The sequence below is a fragment of the Sturnira hondurensis genome, unplaced genomic scaffold, assembly GCF_014824575.4.
Source record: "Sturnira hondurensis isolate 20B ecotype Veracruz unplaced genomic scaffold, ASM1482457v3 Scaffold0014436, whole genome shotgun sequence".
NCBI lineage: Eukaryota > Metazoa > Chordata > Mammalia > Chiroptera > Phyllostomidae > Sturnira > Sturnira hondurensis.
The window spans coordinates 1,764,869-1,780,501 of record NW_028087067.1 but is presented as its reverse complement, the minus strand read 5'-3'; the positions used below and the strand labels follow the sequence as shown (position 1 = coordinate 1,780,501).

Here is a 15,633-nt window from a genome sequence, read left to right as displayed (position 1 = left end):
AGCCTTATAATAATGGGTCCCGGCCAGTGTCCCCAGGTAAGGGGACTAAATAAAGGCCCTTCAGGTAGGAAAGATAAGACTAAAACTGCCTTTATTTGCCCTTGACCGTGTCATCCAGAGAGAAAATCTAATGAAATATATACATCTTCCTTCTTTCAGTAAAATACCACTATCTTCTATCCGTTTTCAGCTCACTTCATGGGCTGACCTCTCCACATGTATCTTTTCCTGTTTCTCGGTCTAAAAATGGTGAGCTTATGAGAAGGAAAAGATGTATCCCTTACTCCCCTTTACCCTTCGGTTGGGAAGCTCTCTCCTGATGGGAGTTTCCACCTGGAGTCCTTTGGAAAAGGGTTAAGCGTCTCGAGTTGAGCGATGTATGGAAAGCCCCCAAACAGCACTACTGCCGTGGCCACATTAGAAATGCAGTGACTGAAGGCGGTCCCTCATTCATCTCGACCCACGTAAGTGCATTGTAACATCTCCTGAAATACAGGGCACCGTCACTTACATTCCTCATTACGAAAGTGTATTGAATGAGATCATTATGAAGCTATAGTGAAACTTTTGCCCCATCTGTTTTTTTTAAAACATTAACCAAAATACATTAGACAATTGGAAATTAAAATATTAAAACAGAAAAAAAAATCCCTGGCGGCACACTTGGTTCATCTCCCTTTCAAGTTAACTGTTTAATAGCGGGTCGTACAGTGAAAGGTACTCAGAAGCACCTGGAAATTCTCAGTGCACATTGGAAGTTCCAAAAATGATGCCACTGCAGAACAACTGAGCAGTTGTGTTACCGTCCACGGGACGAGAAGTTTGCACACGACACGCTCGGATTTCCCGTGGGTTAGCAAACACCACCACCACCAGACCGCGCCTTGTGTCCTACCTGAAGTCAGACCCTGTTCTCCTCCCGTACTCTGGGGTCCCAGGGTCTGGACACATGTCGGAGACCAAAGCAACGCCGCCTTGACTCACTGCAACACAACAGAGAAAAACATCGTCACCATGCTGTGTCGTGGCTGGGGAAGTGCCCAGAGAACAGCTTTGCGTTAGGCAGGTTTGGCCCTTAAAACATCCGGGCATAAAATGGGATTTAGGAATTAAGCCAGGTCAGCTCCGTTCACACATACACATTTGTTCTTACCCCCGAGAAACAAAGGCTCCTTATCCCAGGAAAGGATTTCAGTATTCTTTAGTTTGAACCCATCTTCTATGGAAGGGGCCAAAATTTGATTTAAAAAGCCCATGTCTGCTCACGAAGATCAACTTTATGGAGGGTTACAATTAGTAGCGTGATAATAAGAAAAGGAGGTTTCTGGGTGAAAATATCCGAGTTTATATGAAGAAAGACCCCATTCTCTCCTGGTGGATGAACTGCAGACGTTAATGATCTGTGAAGCCCGAGACGAGAGAGATTTTACAAAAAATGGCCTGTTCTACTCTAACCCTCAGACGTGTTCCTCTGGAGCTAAAGCAGCGTTGGCCTCCTTGCACAGATGGCTGATCCGCCTCCTGAATCTGGTCCACCAAGCACCTCTCCTCCCGGTGGCAGGGTGTCCGGTCACCGAGACGTTTGTGAGGGGTCATCTGCCTGTCGGACGGATCGACTGCCCGGGCCACACTCATCAGCCCACTCCGTCCGCCCACTCCAGATGTGGACAGAGTGACGAAGGCGTGGTCTGAGCCAGTATGGGAGACGTGGTCCCGGACCTGCTGTCCCACCTCACTGCACTGGACGGAGTCACGAGCCCGAGCCCAAGCCCAGCAAGGTATTGGGAAGACAGACAGAAGGGCCTTGGCTCCACGTCATTTAGAACTCATCCGGCACGTTGGGTGGTGGCATCAGCCGGGGGTCGGAGTGGGAACCTGCATGCCCTTGGGCTACCACGCGAACATCAAATTCACAACTGCAGATGGAAATGACAGTGCGGGGCCCTGGGGACCACTCACAGGTCCAGGGCTGCCCAGCAAGGGCCCGTGAGGCAAGCCCACCTTCACAAAGGTGGGAAATGTCACAGACTTGTCACAAGTCTGTGTCACACCCTCCCCGACACGTCACAGTGCCGCCAGGAGGAAGTGGCCCACCCCTGGCTTTCTTCCCGGGGGGCCATAGGAGCTAAACGGACCTCATCTGCCAGGCTCTGGCTTGCCAGTGGGCTGCCCAAGGGGCTGGCTTCTGTGCTCAGAGGGGCAGGCGAAGCCATGGGGGCCAAGGCGGACCCAGCTGCCCTTAAAACGTGCTTGGGGGCTGTGGCCACAGGCACCCCTGGGGCAGGACACAGCAGGCAGAGGACCACAGCGGGACACCTAAGACCCTGGGGCAAGGAGACAGAGAGAGGCCTTTCGGGAGATAAAGATGTTGCAGCGAAACTGGGAGGGGAGGGGAGCACACACCCAGACTTCGGCAGGGTGTATGCCCGGAAAAGCCCCTCGGGCTGGTCCCAACCTTGGGGACCCACCACTTAGTGACGGAGAAGGGGAGGGGCCATGTGCAGGGCCAGTCACAGGCACATCAGGAGAGAAGAAAGTGTGGCATTGCTGAAGAACAAAATCGACCCCAGAAACAGTCCTGGAGGAGACACACGCGTTGGACCTGAATTCTGCATCTAACCAAGTCCTTCGGAGCAGAGAGGAAATACGTCACTGCAGATGGACGCGAGCTGAGTGATGTCACCGCTATCTTACCTGCCCTGGGAGAGACACTACGGGGACTCTGCAGGCTGAGAGGGAAGGACACTCGGCAACAACTCGCCACTGTTTGAAGAGATAACACCCCACAGCAAACACAGACAGAGCTATAAGAAAACACGATCTTGCAAACTTGATTTGCAACTCCACGGTTTTCATTTTCTGCCGAATTCAAAGACCAATGCATCAAAGTCATTACACGTCCACGCTGACAAGATCGTGACGGAGATGTAATTTGTGACATCAGCAATGTACACTGCTGGGAAGGCTGCAGAGAGGAGTCTTTTGTATGTGTATTCTCCATGGCAACCACAAAGAACACATCTGTAGACTGTGCACAGACAGAAATGAGGAGAATCACAATGTGTGACCGCAAAACACCAACGAAGCGCAGAGGCGGTTGGTAGTGGTGGATGTGAGGGGCAGATTCCGGTAAGACACGCCGAAACCAAACGAAGCGGTAGAAGTCGGATGCTTTCTCATCCGTCCTTTCTTTGTACACAGAAGCTACTCTGCATGGGCTGCGTCACGCCCCAAATCCCCAAATTCCTGTGTTGATGCCCTACCACTCGGCGCCCCAGATTTTGGCTGCTGCTGGAGGTGGGCTCTTTGCAGAAGTAATTAAATTAAAATGTGGTCGTTAGAACGGACCCTGATGCAATACGGCTGGTGTCCTCACCAGGAGAGAAGGTGAGGACACAGGCCTGCACAGGGGGAAGACCGCGTGAGGACATGGGGAAGAAGGCCGCCCACCAGCCAAGGAGGGAGGCCTCAGAAGAGCCAATCCTGCCAATGCCAAGCCCTTGAACTTCTAGCCTCTGGGACCATGAAGGACCGAACTCCTTTTGTGTAACTGCGGAGGCTGTGTTAGTGCCGCATAGCAGCATTAGCAGACGGATACACTCCCCGGTGGAAGGGCACTGATCAGCAGGACGGATTGAAAAAAAGAACAGGATACAATTACTCGTAGAGCCACGTGCTGTTTACGGAAGGTTGGCTTTATTTAGATCGAGGGGCACAAAAAGGCTGGAAGGGAAGAGCGGCAAACTCACAGAGCGGAGAGCCATACAGTGGCTGCCGGAAGCTGGGGACAGAGGCCGGGACTTCCTGTTCACAGGAACAGAGACTCAGTCGGGGACGTTCTCAATGTTCCGGGGGCGATGGTGGTGCTGGGTTCACGGCTTCGGGAGTGCATTTGATGCCTCAGGACTGGACGTCTAAGACGGCTTCCGTGGTAACTGCGTGTTACGTGCGTCTCACATGCACTGTGCATGTATTCCAGCGAGGCCTGCGTCTGTGGCCCACCCGAAACCCGCTTCCTTCCATCCGACCGTCTGCCACGCTTTCCTCCAACCCCGGGGCTTCGGGCCAGCCCATTCCCCAGGCAGGAGGCAGTGAGTGGTCTACTGACGTGATCTACCCAAGTTCATCTAAACAGACTCGAGTTTTAATCATTTCACCCCCGATGCCGGTGTCACTCCCACCGTTTTCCTTGCCGTCACTGGGCAGACGTTTCCTGTGTTCCACCAGCAAGGTGGTCATTGCTGCGTGAAAAAGATGGTGCCTTCGAGGGGACTGGCCCGCCCTGTGGCACCAGCAGCGGCCGACACCAGAAGGCTTCCTACCGTGCCATCTGCAGCCGCAAACTCGTTCCAAACACGCCGTAATGGCTTCCACGTGTCGGCCTCCAATGCCCCCTTTTCTGTTTTCCATCAGGGAAGAGCAGTCAAAGGAAATGAGGGAAACTGGAGGTGTCCATCCAAGTCAGATGAAAATACTCGGGGTCTTTGAAAGACAAGGGCAAAGTGGCGTATTTATGGAGGACACGGTGCTTGTCGGAGTTCTGGGAGAGCACAGAACGAATCAGACTAGCCCGGGCGACTCGCGGATGGCGGGTGAGGAGAGGAAAGTGGGGACGGTCTGAATGCAGAAAACACTCACAGACCCAGATGCTCGTGTGGCAACTGCCGGGGGGAAGAGGGGGAGGTAGAGGAGGGCAGGGGTGGGCCCACGGTGAGGGAAGGAGACTGGACTTGGGGTGGCGAACGCAACACCATGAACAGATGGTGTGTTCAGAACGTACACCTGAAGCCTACATAATCGTATTAACCAGTGTCAGCCCAATGCATTCAGTAAAGTTGTTTTCAATGTGGCTGGTTTTCTGAAACAGAGACGGGCTTTTAATGGCACGATGACAGGAAAAAAACTCAGTGACAAACACTGAGTAAACAGTGAGCCCCATGGCCCCCAACGCCCCGTTCCATCTGCATCGTGGGCGGCTGATTTCCCTGGGAGCCGAAGCTGCAGGGTTGGGGCGACTCGGGGAAATCAACCTGTGCTCAGTGGGTCCCCAGCGCCTCGGAGAATCACAGCACAGGAGAGAAATTACTGATTTTAATATCAGTTTAACTCTAACTTTGTTGGACGATATCTTTTCAAATCTCAGAAGACACACACCATAGATGTTAATAAATATATTAAACTCTAGTCAAAACCCCAGAGCCCAGACTCAGCCCTGGAACGATTCGGTGGGCGGGCCCGTCAGCCAGCACTGACTGTCGCCACCCGAGACGTAAAGTCACGCCAGGGGACGGACGGATGCAAGTCAGCCGTAAAGTGCTCTGAAACAGGATTGAAAACAGACACGTTGTTTTTGTATATATGTTGAAACAGCTTTCTCGAAGCCCGTTGGCTCATGGTACCTCGTCAGACGCTCTCGGGATTCGTACCAGGTGGGCAGGGCAGGGAGGGACACGCTTCTCTCTCCCATCGAATTTCCCCGTCCTCCTAGGACACGTCTTGTGGGTGGCAGTGGAAACTCAACACGCATTTATCTGGGGCAGACTGTGCGGCCAGACTCGAGCTATGGCGGGGGACGAAACCAGTGCAAAGGACGGGTACTGGCCACTGTGCAGTCTGTAAACGCATTTTCACTTTCTTATGACTTCCCCCACACCCGTTCTCTAGCCTACTACCCTGTGATAATACAGTAAGTGTACGCTGAACACACAGAATACGTGCTAAGTTGTTGGCAAGGTTCCGGGCAATGGTGGGCGCAGCCATTATGGTTGTGGGGGTCAGAGTTCACCCAGGTTTTTGACTGTGGGGGGTCTGTGCCCCTCACCCCATCCTGTTCCAAGGTCAACTCTATTTCTCTGACCAAGGAAATTATAGAATGAATTAGTGGAGACAAGGTTTACATCAGTACAATAATCAGAAATAGTTAAACATGAAACACAAGGAAGAATTTATTTATTGATTTGAGAGAGAGAGATTCCAGTTATTTATGCATTCCACTGTCCTGACCAGGGAGACATTATGTGTTAAAGCCCTTTGTAAATTAAAGTGGAGCTTTTAAAAAATATATATATATATATGTATGTATCTTCATTGCTTAATAATGAAATTTATTTAATAATGAAAAAGCAACGTCAAGCATCCAAAAGTGAAGGAAAAGAGTATGTATGTTTGTCTGTCTTCCCAACCAGACATATCCGGGGAGCCACAGCTTCCAACCGGGGGGCCAGTTCTGCTTGGAAGGACCAGACGGACAGACTGCCCACACGCTGCCGCCGGCCACCGCTAAGCACCAGAGCCCCTCGTCAGCTTGACTGTGAAATCTTTGTGCAGGGTGCCGTTTCCTTGAGTTAAAGTTTAGTTTATGGCTTTGGCCTAAAGAATCCAACATAAGCACCATTTAAATAAACATGCTTTTTGGTGACGCTGCTCTCGTGATTTATTGTAGCCCGTTTTTATTGTTCATAGCTAATGTCTTGGAGACCCGAAGACGTGTTTTGGCCGGATTGGTTCTGGGAATGTGTCCGATCACCTGGAACCTTCGGAGCGCTGGCGAGTTTTCCGCTGTGTGGCGGTGAGGAAGGGCAGCACGCAGGAGCTTTCCCGTTGAAACCCCTCAGCAGTGGACGGACGCCCCGCTGGGCACGTGCGCTGGGGAAGCTGTGAGCTGCAGAGCATCTTGCTGTACTCAGTTTGAAAGAAGTCAGCTCTGATATTTGCTCCTTCTGCATCTAACAGACTCGTATTTCTCCTGTTCTTGTTTAAAGACTTTATTTATTTAATTTTAGAGAGAGGGGAAGGAAGGGAGAAAGAGAGGGAGAAGAAACATCAGTGTGTGGTTGCCTCATGCGCGCCCCCTACTGGGGACCTGGCCTGCAACCCAGGCATGTGCCCTGACTGGGGATCGAACTGGGGACCCTGTGGTTCACAGGCTTGTGCTCATTCCACTGAACCACACCAGCCAGGGCCAGACTTGCATTTCTTTACTGAAATGAAAAGCGGTATAATTTTCACTGCATTTCCTCTTTTAGATTTGCAAAGGGATTTTATTTCGGCAGGGCTGACTCATGCCCATTCTCCTCCTTCCTCGAACTCTGAGACTGTAATGAAAAGTCGATTTCAACAACATTCTGCATTTGCAGGAACACCCTTTTTTGGTTTGTTTTTAGCTGTCAGGGGATTATTTTGATACAGACTATCACCTGGGAAATTTCCACATGCACAACAGAACTTTTGCTACTTTTCTGTTTCTGCACGGTATTGGCACAGCCTCTAGCAGAAGTTGGGTCTGATCCCGGGACGGTGTGCAAATATTGACAAAGGCACAGAAATAGGCGAAACATGCGTTGTGGACATTTGAGCGATAAATTCTTATTAACCGGGCGACACAAGGTTCCTAAGCCATATACACAGACATAAGTCATAAGAAGCACATTGCATGGGTCTGAGATGTTTTGGGTCTCGGATTAACAGGTCCTGATAGAACAAGCAGCTGTCCTTCAGACCATGCAGTCCTCGTGGGAGGGCTGTGGGTGGGGTTCCTAAGCGATGGAGGGCACCGGGCGTATTTGACGGGACTCTCTTTGCTCCCTGGGTACTTTGATTTGCTGACTTCCAAGATGGTAGAAATCGAAGGTCCGCTGTCCTCACTGTGAGCTCTGCACTGGCCCCATGTTCTTCTCTTTCCAATTCCACCGCCGTTACTGTTACATCTAATCTCTCCTAATGCACAGAAATTTAGTTTTTGAAACAGATTTTAGTTTCTGAAGAATTTAGGCAGGGGGCCTGTTCCAGGAAGGGGGCTGTCACCTCAGATAACTGTCATTTACCATGAACCAGGTGTGACAGACAAGGAGGACCCCAGCAAGGCCCACGGGTCCCATGGTTAACAGTGGCTCGGCGGACACTCACTGACCAACACTGGCTTCTCCATCTGTCTCCCCGTGAATGGCCCTCCTGCCCTCTGACCTCCCCCTTTCTCCTCGGCACCAGTTGTCACAGGGGCTCTTGCGCTCAGGGAACCGCGGGCGTTCATCATACTTCCTCCCATTACTCAGTCTCGTGTTGACCTGGTTATTAGTCCAGACTTGGAAGGCGGGAGGAAGCTGTTTTCCCGCCTGCCCCCCACACTGACACTGTTCTCGCCACTTACTACCTGTGGGCCGGTCACGGTCCAGGTAAACTTAAACACCCCGAATGCTCTCACTGTTCAGCCTTTTCCTCCCTTTCACACTCCTCTTCTGACTTGTTTTTCTGCCAGAGAGAAAAACAAGTAGGTTCCTTGTGAGGCGATCGTATTTATCCTTCCAAAGCCCAATCACCACGGCGGCGAATGCTCGAAGAGGGAGCATTTTCTTTGCGTGCCTTCGAATCACACGGGGGTGTATGGTATTCACGCAAAATGAAAAATAAGAACATGTTGAGCACAATGACCAGCACAATGACCTCTACACGAAACCAACAGCGCTCCACTTTTTACCGGAGCGGGAGCCCGGCCTCCTGCTGGGTGTCTGGGTCCACAGCCCCTCTGAGGGGTCCCGGGTGGGTGCTGGCCGAGAGAGACGCATCTGTGCAGTCCTCTGGGTCCCCCGGACCCCCGGAGGCAGCTTGGCCAGCCGGCGCCTGGGGCGGAGGCTGCCTGGATCTCTCACAGCCTGGCACTCAGGCGGGGGGCTGTGCAAAGTTCAGGGCTCTGCACCTAGGACTCGTGAGCAATTGTGAGGGTCGACTCAGAGATAACTCACCAGATACCTAATTATTCATGGTCTCTGTCAGGTCACCCAGCACTGGACCTGGCCGATTTCTATGACTTTGCATAGGTTGGGAATATCTGGCCCAAAATCTTCCCATATGATCTGAAGAAATGGAAGAGTCTCACAGGCAATGTATAATATAACTGATTTCAGGAAAACATGCACACACATACAAATATTTTACGTTTATATTTAAATATCAATATTTAAATATTTTATTTTAAAGATAATATACTCATATTTAAATTGTAAAACCTTATTTCTCAATTCTTAGATTTTAAAAATAGAAAATATGAATTGAGTAATAAATACCTACAGAAAGTTCCTTCTTCATAAGAGTTTATAAGTAATTTCTGAATCTTATATTTAGGTACATTCTAATATAGTCAATATAAATGATATCAACGAGTAGAATGCACATATATTTGTCACGTATGTGACATGTGTATTCATACAGTATTAAACTAATAAAATTTACATTAAATAAATATAAATATGCAATTGAATATTTATTAACAGCTATACGTTTGCTTATATAGTTTTAATATTAATAGTTTGTTTATTAACAATATTCAGTGGTTTATTTAATAATATTTAAGTTTTAATCTTAATAAATGCATGTTGTTTTATATAAATGATTTGTCTATCATATATACTTTTATCATATATTATACAACATGTATTAATATTTGTTTAATAAGAGAATGCTTAAACATTCTGGAAAAGGCAACAGTAAATAGGAGAAGATGCCACGTTCTGTGCATAAAAAAGTCGATTGTCGACCCCTTGGGATTTCTTCAAAAATAGTTACCCAAAATGCCTGCAGCCGCTTGCAGGGCTGGGAAAGGGGTGGAAGGGCGGCGCCGGTGGGTCGCGGGGCAGTGAGCCTGCTCCGTGCGAGGCCGGGAGAGTGGACACGTGTTGCTGTCTGTTTGTCCGAACCCACAGAATGCACAGCACCCAGAGTGACCCCGATGGAAACTGGACTCGGGGGGGTCACTGACCTGTCAGTGCAGGCCCCTCCTAGGGACACACGTCCCACCTGGTGGGGGGTTTCGGTGACGAGGGGGCTGTGCTCGTGTGAGGACAAGGAGTGCACGGGACTCTGCTCCTTCCTCTCAGGGTCCTGGCACACCGCTCTAAAAAGTGATCTTTAAAGGAATAGAAATGGAATAAAGAAGAAGAAAAGGAAGAAACGAAGGAAGAGAGGAGTACGCACGAGGGAAGGAGGGGAGGAAGAGCATGAGGGACGAGGAGAGGCGAGGACGGAGGTCTAACCTTGGCTTGAAGTGCTCGAATGTCTTGGGGATCGAGGGTCCCCGCCTTTGGGAGGAGTCGGGGTGAAGCCGGAGCAGCCCGAGGTCAGAGTGGACGTGGGGTTACACAGCACAGGCGGACCTGCTCGTCCAGGGGAAGGTCTTGTACTTGGACCCTGGGACCCCCAGTCGGGTCTGAGGCACCTGACGGACGGTGCAGTCCCTTTCGGGACAGGCTCTGAATGAGACACGCGTCTCCTTCTTTCTCGTTGCTCCTTCCCTGTGAACATCTGTCCGCCACTCAGGCGTGTCCCCTTCGCTGCCCGAGTGAGTGTCGTTGTGTGTGGTGACAGAGGGGAACCTGAGATACAGCCTGTGCAGTCAAATATGTTATTTTGAAATATTTCACTTGAATTTTAAATTGTGCATCTATTTTGGGGCTGTTTTAACACTGCCTGCCGTGAGGGTACATTCAGCCTACAGATCCCTGTGTCCTTAGAACCTGAACTGCGGCTGCTGGCGAGGCAACCGCGTTTGGGCTCCTGGGGCGACGCCTTTCACCCTGAAGGGGTGGAACACAATTTTGACAATGGAGGAGGAGAAGGAGGAATGCCAGGATAAAGAGGGAAATCGGGTGGTATCAGAGGATACACCTGCCAGCTTGAATGGAAGGCGTGTGTCTGAAAATCACAGCAATTTAGCGGTGAAGGGAATGACGTAATACAGCCGCAGCTCCGTGTGCCTCAGTGCCGGGGGCTGCAGTTCAGGAAGGAGGAGCGCCCTTCGAGGTGTGGTGGGTGGGGAGCTGGAGGTGAGCAGGGGGGTGTCGGGCCCCGGGCCGCCTGTGGCTCCCCTCCCTGAGCCCCTGCTGCTCAGGTGGAGTGGCCACCGCGCTCCATCACCGCGGAGACACGATGACGGTGCATGCAGTACGCCAGCCTTGCTTGGACAAGAGAATGTCACCACGAGTGTTCGTTCCTCTCCTCTTTCTCCTGGAAACACCTTGAGCCAAATGATTTCAGCCGTGTTCTCCGAGTCTGCGTCCATGGTTCCCATCCACAGGGGGGCTTCACGTGGGGCGGTCAGAACACACAGGCTCACTTTGACAGCAGGGGTTGGAGAGCAGCAAGACGCCCCATGCCAGGCACGGACAGAGGGCAGGTGAGATGGTGCGATCCTGACGGCCACACACACTCTTCACGAAGGAAGAGACGTGTGCTCGCACCGTGTAGACAGAGGCTGGGCAGTGTAAGGTCAGAATTGTTGTCCCCAACCGCAGGGCTTGGGGCATCATCACGCAAACAAACCGCAGGCGAGCACGCCATCCTCTTGGAAGCAGGTGGGCCGGAGACTGCACAGGGTTTGTAACCGGTTTCCTGAAGTGCTGTCGTGTGGTAGGTAGTTCAAAGCTGGCGAGAGGTGTTAACGTGTTTCTTCAATGGACCGTGCATTCTCAGGCACAAAAAGCAAACCATCCCAACACCCCAACGTTGTTTTCCTGACGGGTTAGAACAGTCAGAATCGCCATGGAAATCACAGCTGGAAATAGAAACGGCCCCGTAATGGCAGACACTTCCATTTAGGCCTTCAGCATCCTGTCTGCTGACAGGGGCTGATGCCCAGGATGGGAGGCTCGGGGTTGGCTCTTGGAGGGGGGTGTTACAAAGAAGCCCTCCCCAGACCACCCAAATGCCACATCTGGTCCCCACTGGAACAGGTGACAGGAGCAAAGGGTAGAACACTGTCAGAGAGCGAAACAGAGGGCAGGGGGAGGATCGGGGTCGGCATGGGGGTCTGGGTGGGGCTCTAAGGGGAAGTGCCACGTCAGTGGGAACCTAAAGGGTGGGCAAACTGACAGGCAGAGAGAGCAGAGCTCCCGTTTTGGGAAACAGCAGTCAGGCTCCCCGAGAGGAGAGAGGTTGGAGCCTTCCAACAACCGCCGAAAGGGGGGCCAGGGTGCCCGCCTCACCGCAGCTGAAGAGGAAGTGGGAACCAAGCCGGAAGCTGCAGGAGCTGCTCTGAGGGCCCAGTTCATGTCAAACAGGCCCTGTGCCCACTTATGGGGCGGCTGGACGGGGGCCCACAGAGGCGGCAGGAACGGTCAGAGTCCAGACAAGGGGCAGTGGCTTGGACGGGCATGGAGGCCCAGTCACAGAGAGCAATGGACAGTCGCATTGCGTGGGGGAGGGAGTGGGAAGCCTTTTGTGAGCAGTTTGGTGCTAAGGAACAGCTGAGGAGCGGGGCGCATCTGTCAGGGGCAGCTGACACAGGGCACACTCGGTCCCTGGTGGGGACACGCGAGGAGAGCAGATCAGACCGCCAGGCAAGCACCTGCCTGCAACCTGCCACACGGCGGGTGCACGCATAGGCACCCTGGGCGACACGCCAGCTGCTCTGGGATGCCCGAGTCTAGATCGGGAGACCTGGCCTGGTACAGAAGCAGGGGACTTGCTATCATCGCACAGGCAGTGCTTCAAATCACGGGACATCGATGTGACCTAGCGTCCTTGAAGGACCCGAGGACACTTCCAGGCCTGTGCTGTCCTTGTGCCTGAAATGCCCTCTCGCCACCTCTTCCCATCGCTGCCTTTGTCTCAGCACACGGAGACCAATGTCACCTCCCAGAGGAGCCTTCCCGGAGTAAGAGAGCAACCTCTCCACACCCTGGTCGAGCACCGCGCTCTCTACTATTTCCTTCAAGGTACTTAACACCATCAGAAGCCACGTCAGTTATTTACTTGGGACTCTTCCCACACAAGGTAAGCCCCTTGGTGGAAAGACTTCTCTGTGTTATTCACTGTTCTACATAGGGGCCGGCACTCAGTCGGAGAACAATATAGATTAGCCGGCGGCTGGTGGGAGAAACAGCGGAAGCCAACCCACTGCTGAGTCTGGAGCGGCGAGAACATTTTGAGGTCAAGGATAGGCGGGTCAAAGCACAAAGCCAGTGGGAAGAAGCAGGCAGGGAGGCAGTGTGCCCTGCCAGGCGGCCGAGATAAGAGAATTTTTCAAGATGTAAAAAGCCGTGAGCAGCTTGAAAAGGTGCTAAGAAGCCGAGTAAATAGATTAAAATGTAGCCCTTGGTTTGGCGATGCTGGAGGTGCCTGGCGATTTTAGTGAGTTGGATCCGGGTTGCATAATGAGAGACGGGAGTCCTCCGGTGCGGCCAGTGCATTTAATCGCTCAAGGAGAATGTTCCAGGCACAGCTCTTGAGTAAATAAAGCACCGATCTCAAAGGATTTACTTTGAAGTGAATTGGGACTTTTCTGCCTTAGCCGCTAATGAGTAAACAAATGACCCAAAATACTTAAACCATCTTTAAAGCTTGAGTTTTCCCGGCTCCAAAGACAGCCCGGCTTTATTCCTGGTGTCGGCAGGACGGGTCCCAAAGGGACACAGACTTTCCCTGCACTTGCAGCCCGGGAGTGATGCTGAGTCTACAACCCTGGGAGAACTGTCATTTCTTATGCGGTGTGGCACTGTTGTTTCTGTTACAATCAGGAGGAAATAGAGCAAGCTTTTAAAGTCTTCACTGGAGAAAACTGACAAAAAAGCAAAAAGATGTCGCAGGATCAAAAATACTTAGGCAATGGTTGGAAAAGACTAGGATTTCTAGTATCAGCTTTTAAGGTTGTGGTAGAATAGCCGTTTTATTATGGAGACATGGAGACTTGGGTCAACTGTGCCGGCTGGGGCATCCGGTCCTGTCCTCAGGGAGAAGCCCCGGGTCCCCAACCCCTGAAACAGCGTAGGAGGCTCAGCCTCTCTGACTCCATCCTGTGCCCGCCTGCCCAGTCCCCTCGGCCTCAGGCTAACCAGGTGTGCAAGGTGAGGTTACCGGACAGGGGCCCGTGGGGGTCACGTGCGGGCCCGTCAGAAATGCGCCACAGAGGAGGCGTGTCCCACGTGAGACTGTGAGTAAAGGAATGGAGGAGCGTGTGACGGCGGAAGGAAACCATCTCACACAGGCTTTGCGACTCACCCTGTGGAGGCTCTGGAGGTGGCACAAGAAGCCAGTCAGAGAAGGACAGACAGACAGATCCGTCGACAGAGAGCAGGCTGATGGCTCTGCGGAGGGGTCGGGGGTTGGGGAGGTGGAAAGAGGGAGTGAAGACGGAAGGAAAAATGGGAAAGAGCTCACGGTGCGGTGATTTCAGGGGGGAGTGGGTGGGCGGAGGTAGCAGACAGGCAGTAGGGGGCAAATGGTGATAAAAACTCACTGCACATTTCAGGAGAGTAAGAAAACAGATTAGGAATGGCAGGCAGGGCCCCGAATGAATAGCCTGAAAAACAGACCTGACGGACGGATTCCAGATGCAGCACTGAGGACGGAGAGAACAACTGTGGACGGGATGTTTCAGGGCCCGAGGGGTGGGCAGCGGCAGGAGGTCTGGCCTGAGATCGCAGAAGGCGACCGGGAGGCCTGGTGCTGGAAGACACCGTGCGTGTTCGCCCCACATCCAGCCGCTCCGTGAAGCCCCGCAGCGGGGCTACCTGGAAGTGGCCTCTGCCACCGGCAGCGAGGCCAGGACAAGATCCTCAGTGCGGCCGAAGACAGGGGCCAGCGGTGAAGGGAAGGGCAGGAGGCCATGGGGTGACCCGCCGAGCTGTGGGCTGGGAACAGACCTGCAGGCTCTTGTAGGGCCCGAGAACCAGCTCAGACCGGTCCTCTCCTGTCCTAAGGAGATGCCGAGCTGCTTCTCAGAGACCGCAGGAGGCAGCCCCAAGCCACGCGGCCGCACCAGCAGAGAGGAGAGAACTGCGACCTGTAGTCACCCCTGGACCGAGGTCTCGCCCTCCCTTCCCCCAGGAAACCAAAGCACGGGAAGAACCGGCACTTGAACACGGAACCCTTCAGAAGCCAAGGGTCAGCTGTCCAGGAAGAGTTGGTGCTGACGCCCGTTACCATTCATGGCCAAGCTCCACAGCCTGCAGTTAAAAGTCACCCGCCAGCGCGGCGCATCCCGGGCCTGCCAGACCCCATCCAGCGAGATGGGTGTGAGGCAGGCAGCACTGGTCTCCCCTCTTCTCGGTTCAGTCAACCCCTCCTTACTCCGAACTCCGATGCTAGAGTTCTGGTCTTTGGCGAGAGCGGCGCGGGGACTTGGCTCAGATCATCCAGGCTCTTCTCATGCCACGGGGCGGAGCCGTCTCCGCCTTTTCCAGTTCGAGGCCGGGTCACGGTTCACCCTCGGAACCAGAGAAGGGAGGGAGCCAACCACAGGGCTCTCAGGATGGGCTGAGGGGATTACTAACGAGGTTAATCCAGTCAGTCCCTTTGATCATTTAGCCGTAAAGTCGACGAGCTGCGTTGATTGGACGTGTGGGCAGGGGTGTTGGTAATGGGACCGTGGTGCCAGGGACGTCCCTCACGGAGGAGGCCGGTGCGTGTGATCGCCTCGTCTCAGAAAACACCGGCAACAAGCCTGCGGAACACGTGGGGTCAAAGCCTCCAGATTCCCATCTCTGAGGAAGGGCTCCCGGGTGGTGGTGAACCAGCAGCATCAGTATGCGCACGGGGACTCCTTAGAAACACACGTTTGGTGACGTTTACGCCCCACCCCGGACGGACGGAGCCAGACACTCGGCACTCCGGGCTCCTACACACTCTCCGTCCAGCGGGCGCAGC

General features: G+C 52.8%; 1 protein-coding gene across 1 annotated transcript in view; it reads right to left on the bottom strand.

The window, feature by feature from the left end:
* CSMD1 (CUB and Sushi multiple domains 1) overlaps positions 1-15,633 on the bottom strand; it is a 775,017-nt gene that overhangs the window by 243,420 nt on the left and 515,964 nt on the right. The window contains exon 8 of the mRNA XM_037063399.1: positions 896-983. Within this exon, the coding sequence (XP_036919294.1) occupies positions 896-983 (88 nt within the window). The remainder of the gene's footprint in view (positions 1-895; positions 984-15,633) is intronic.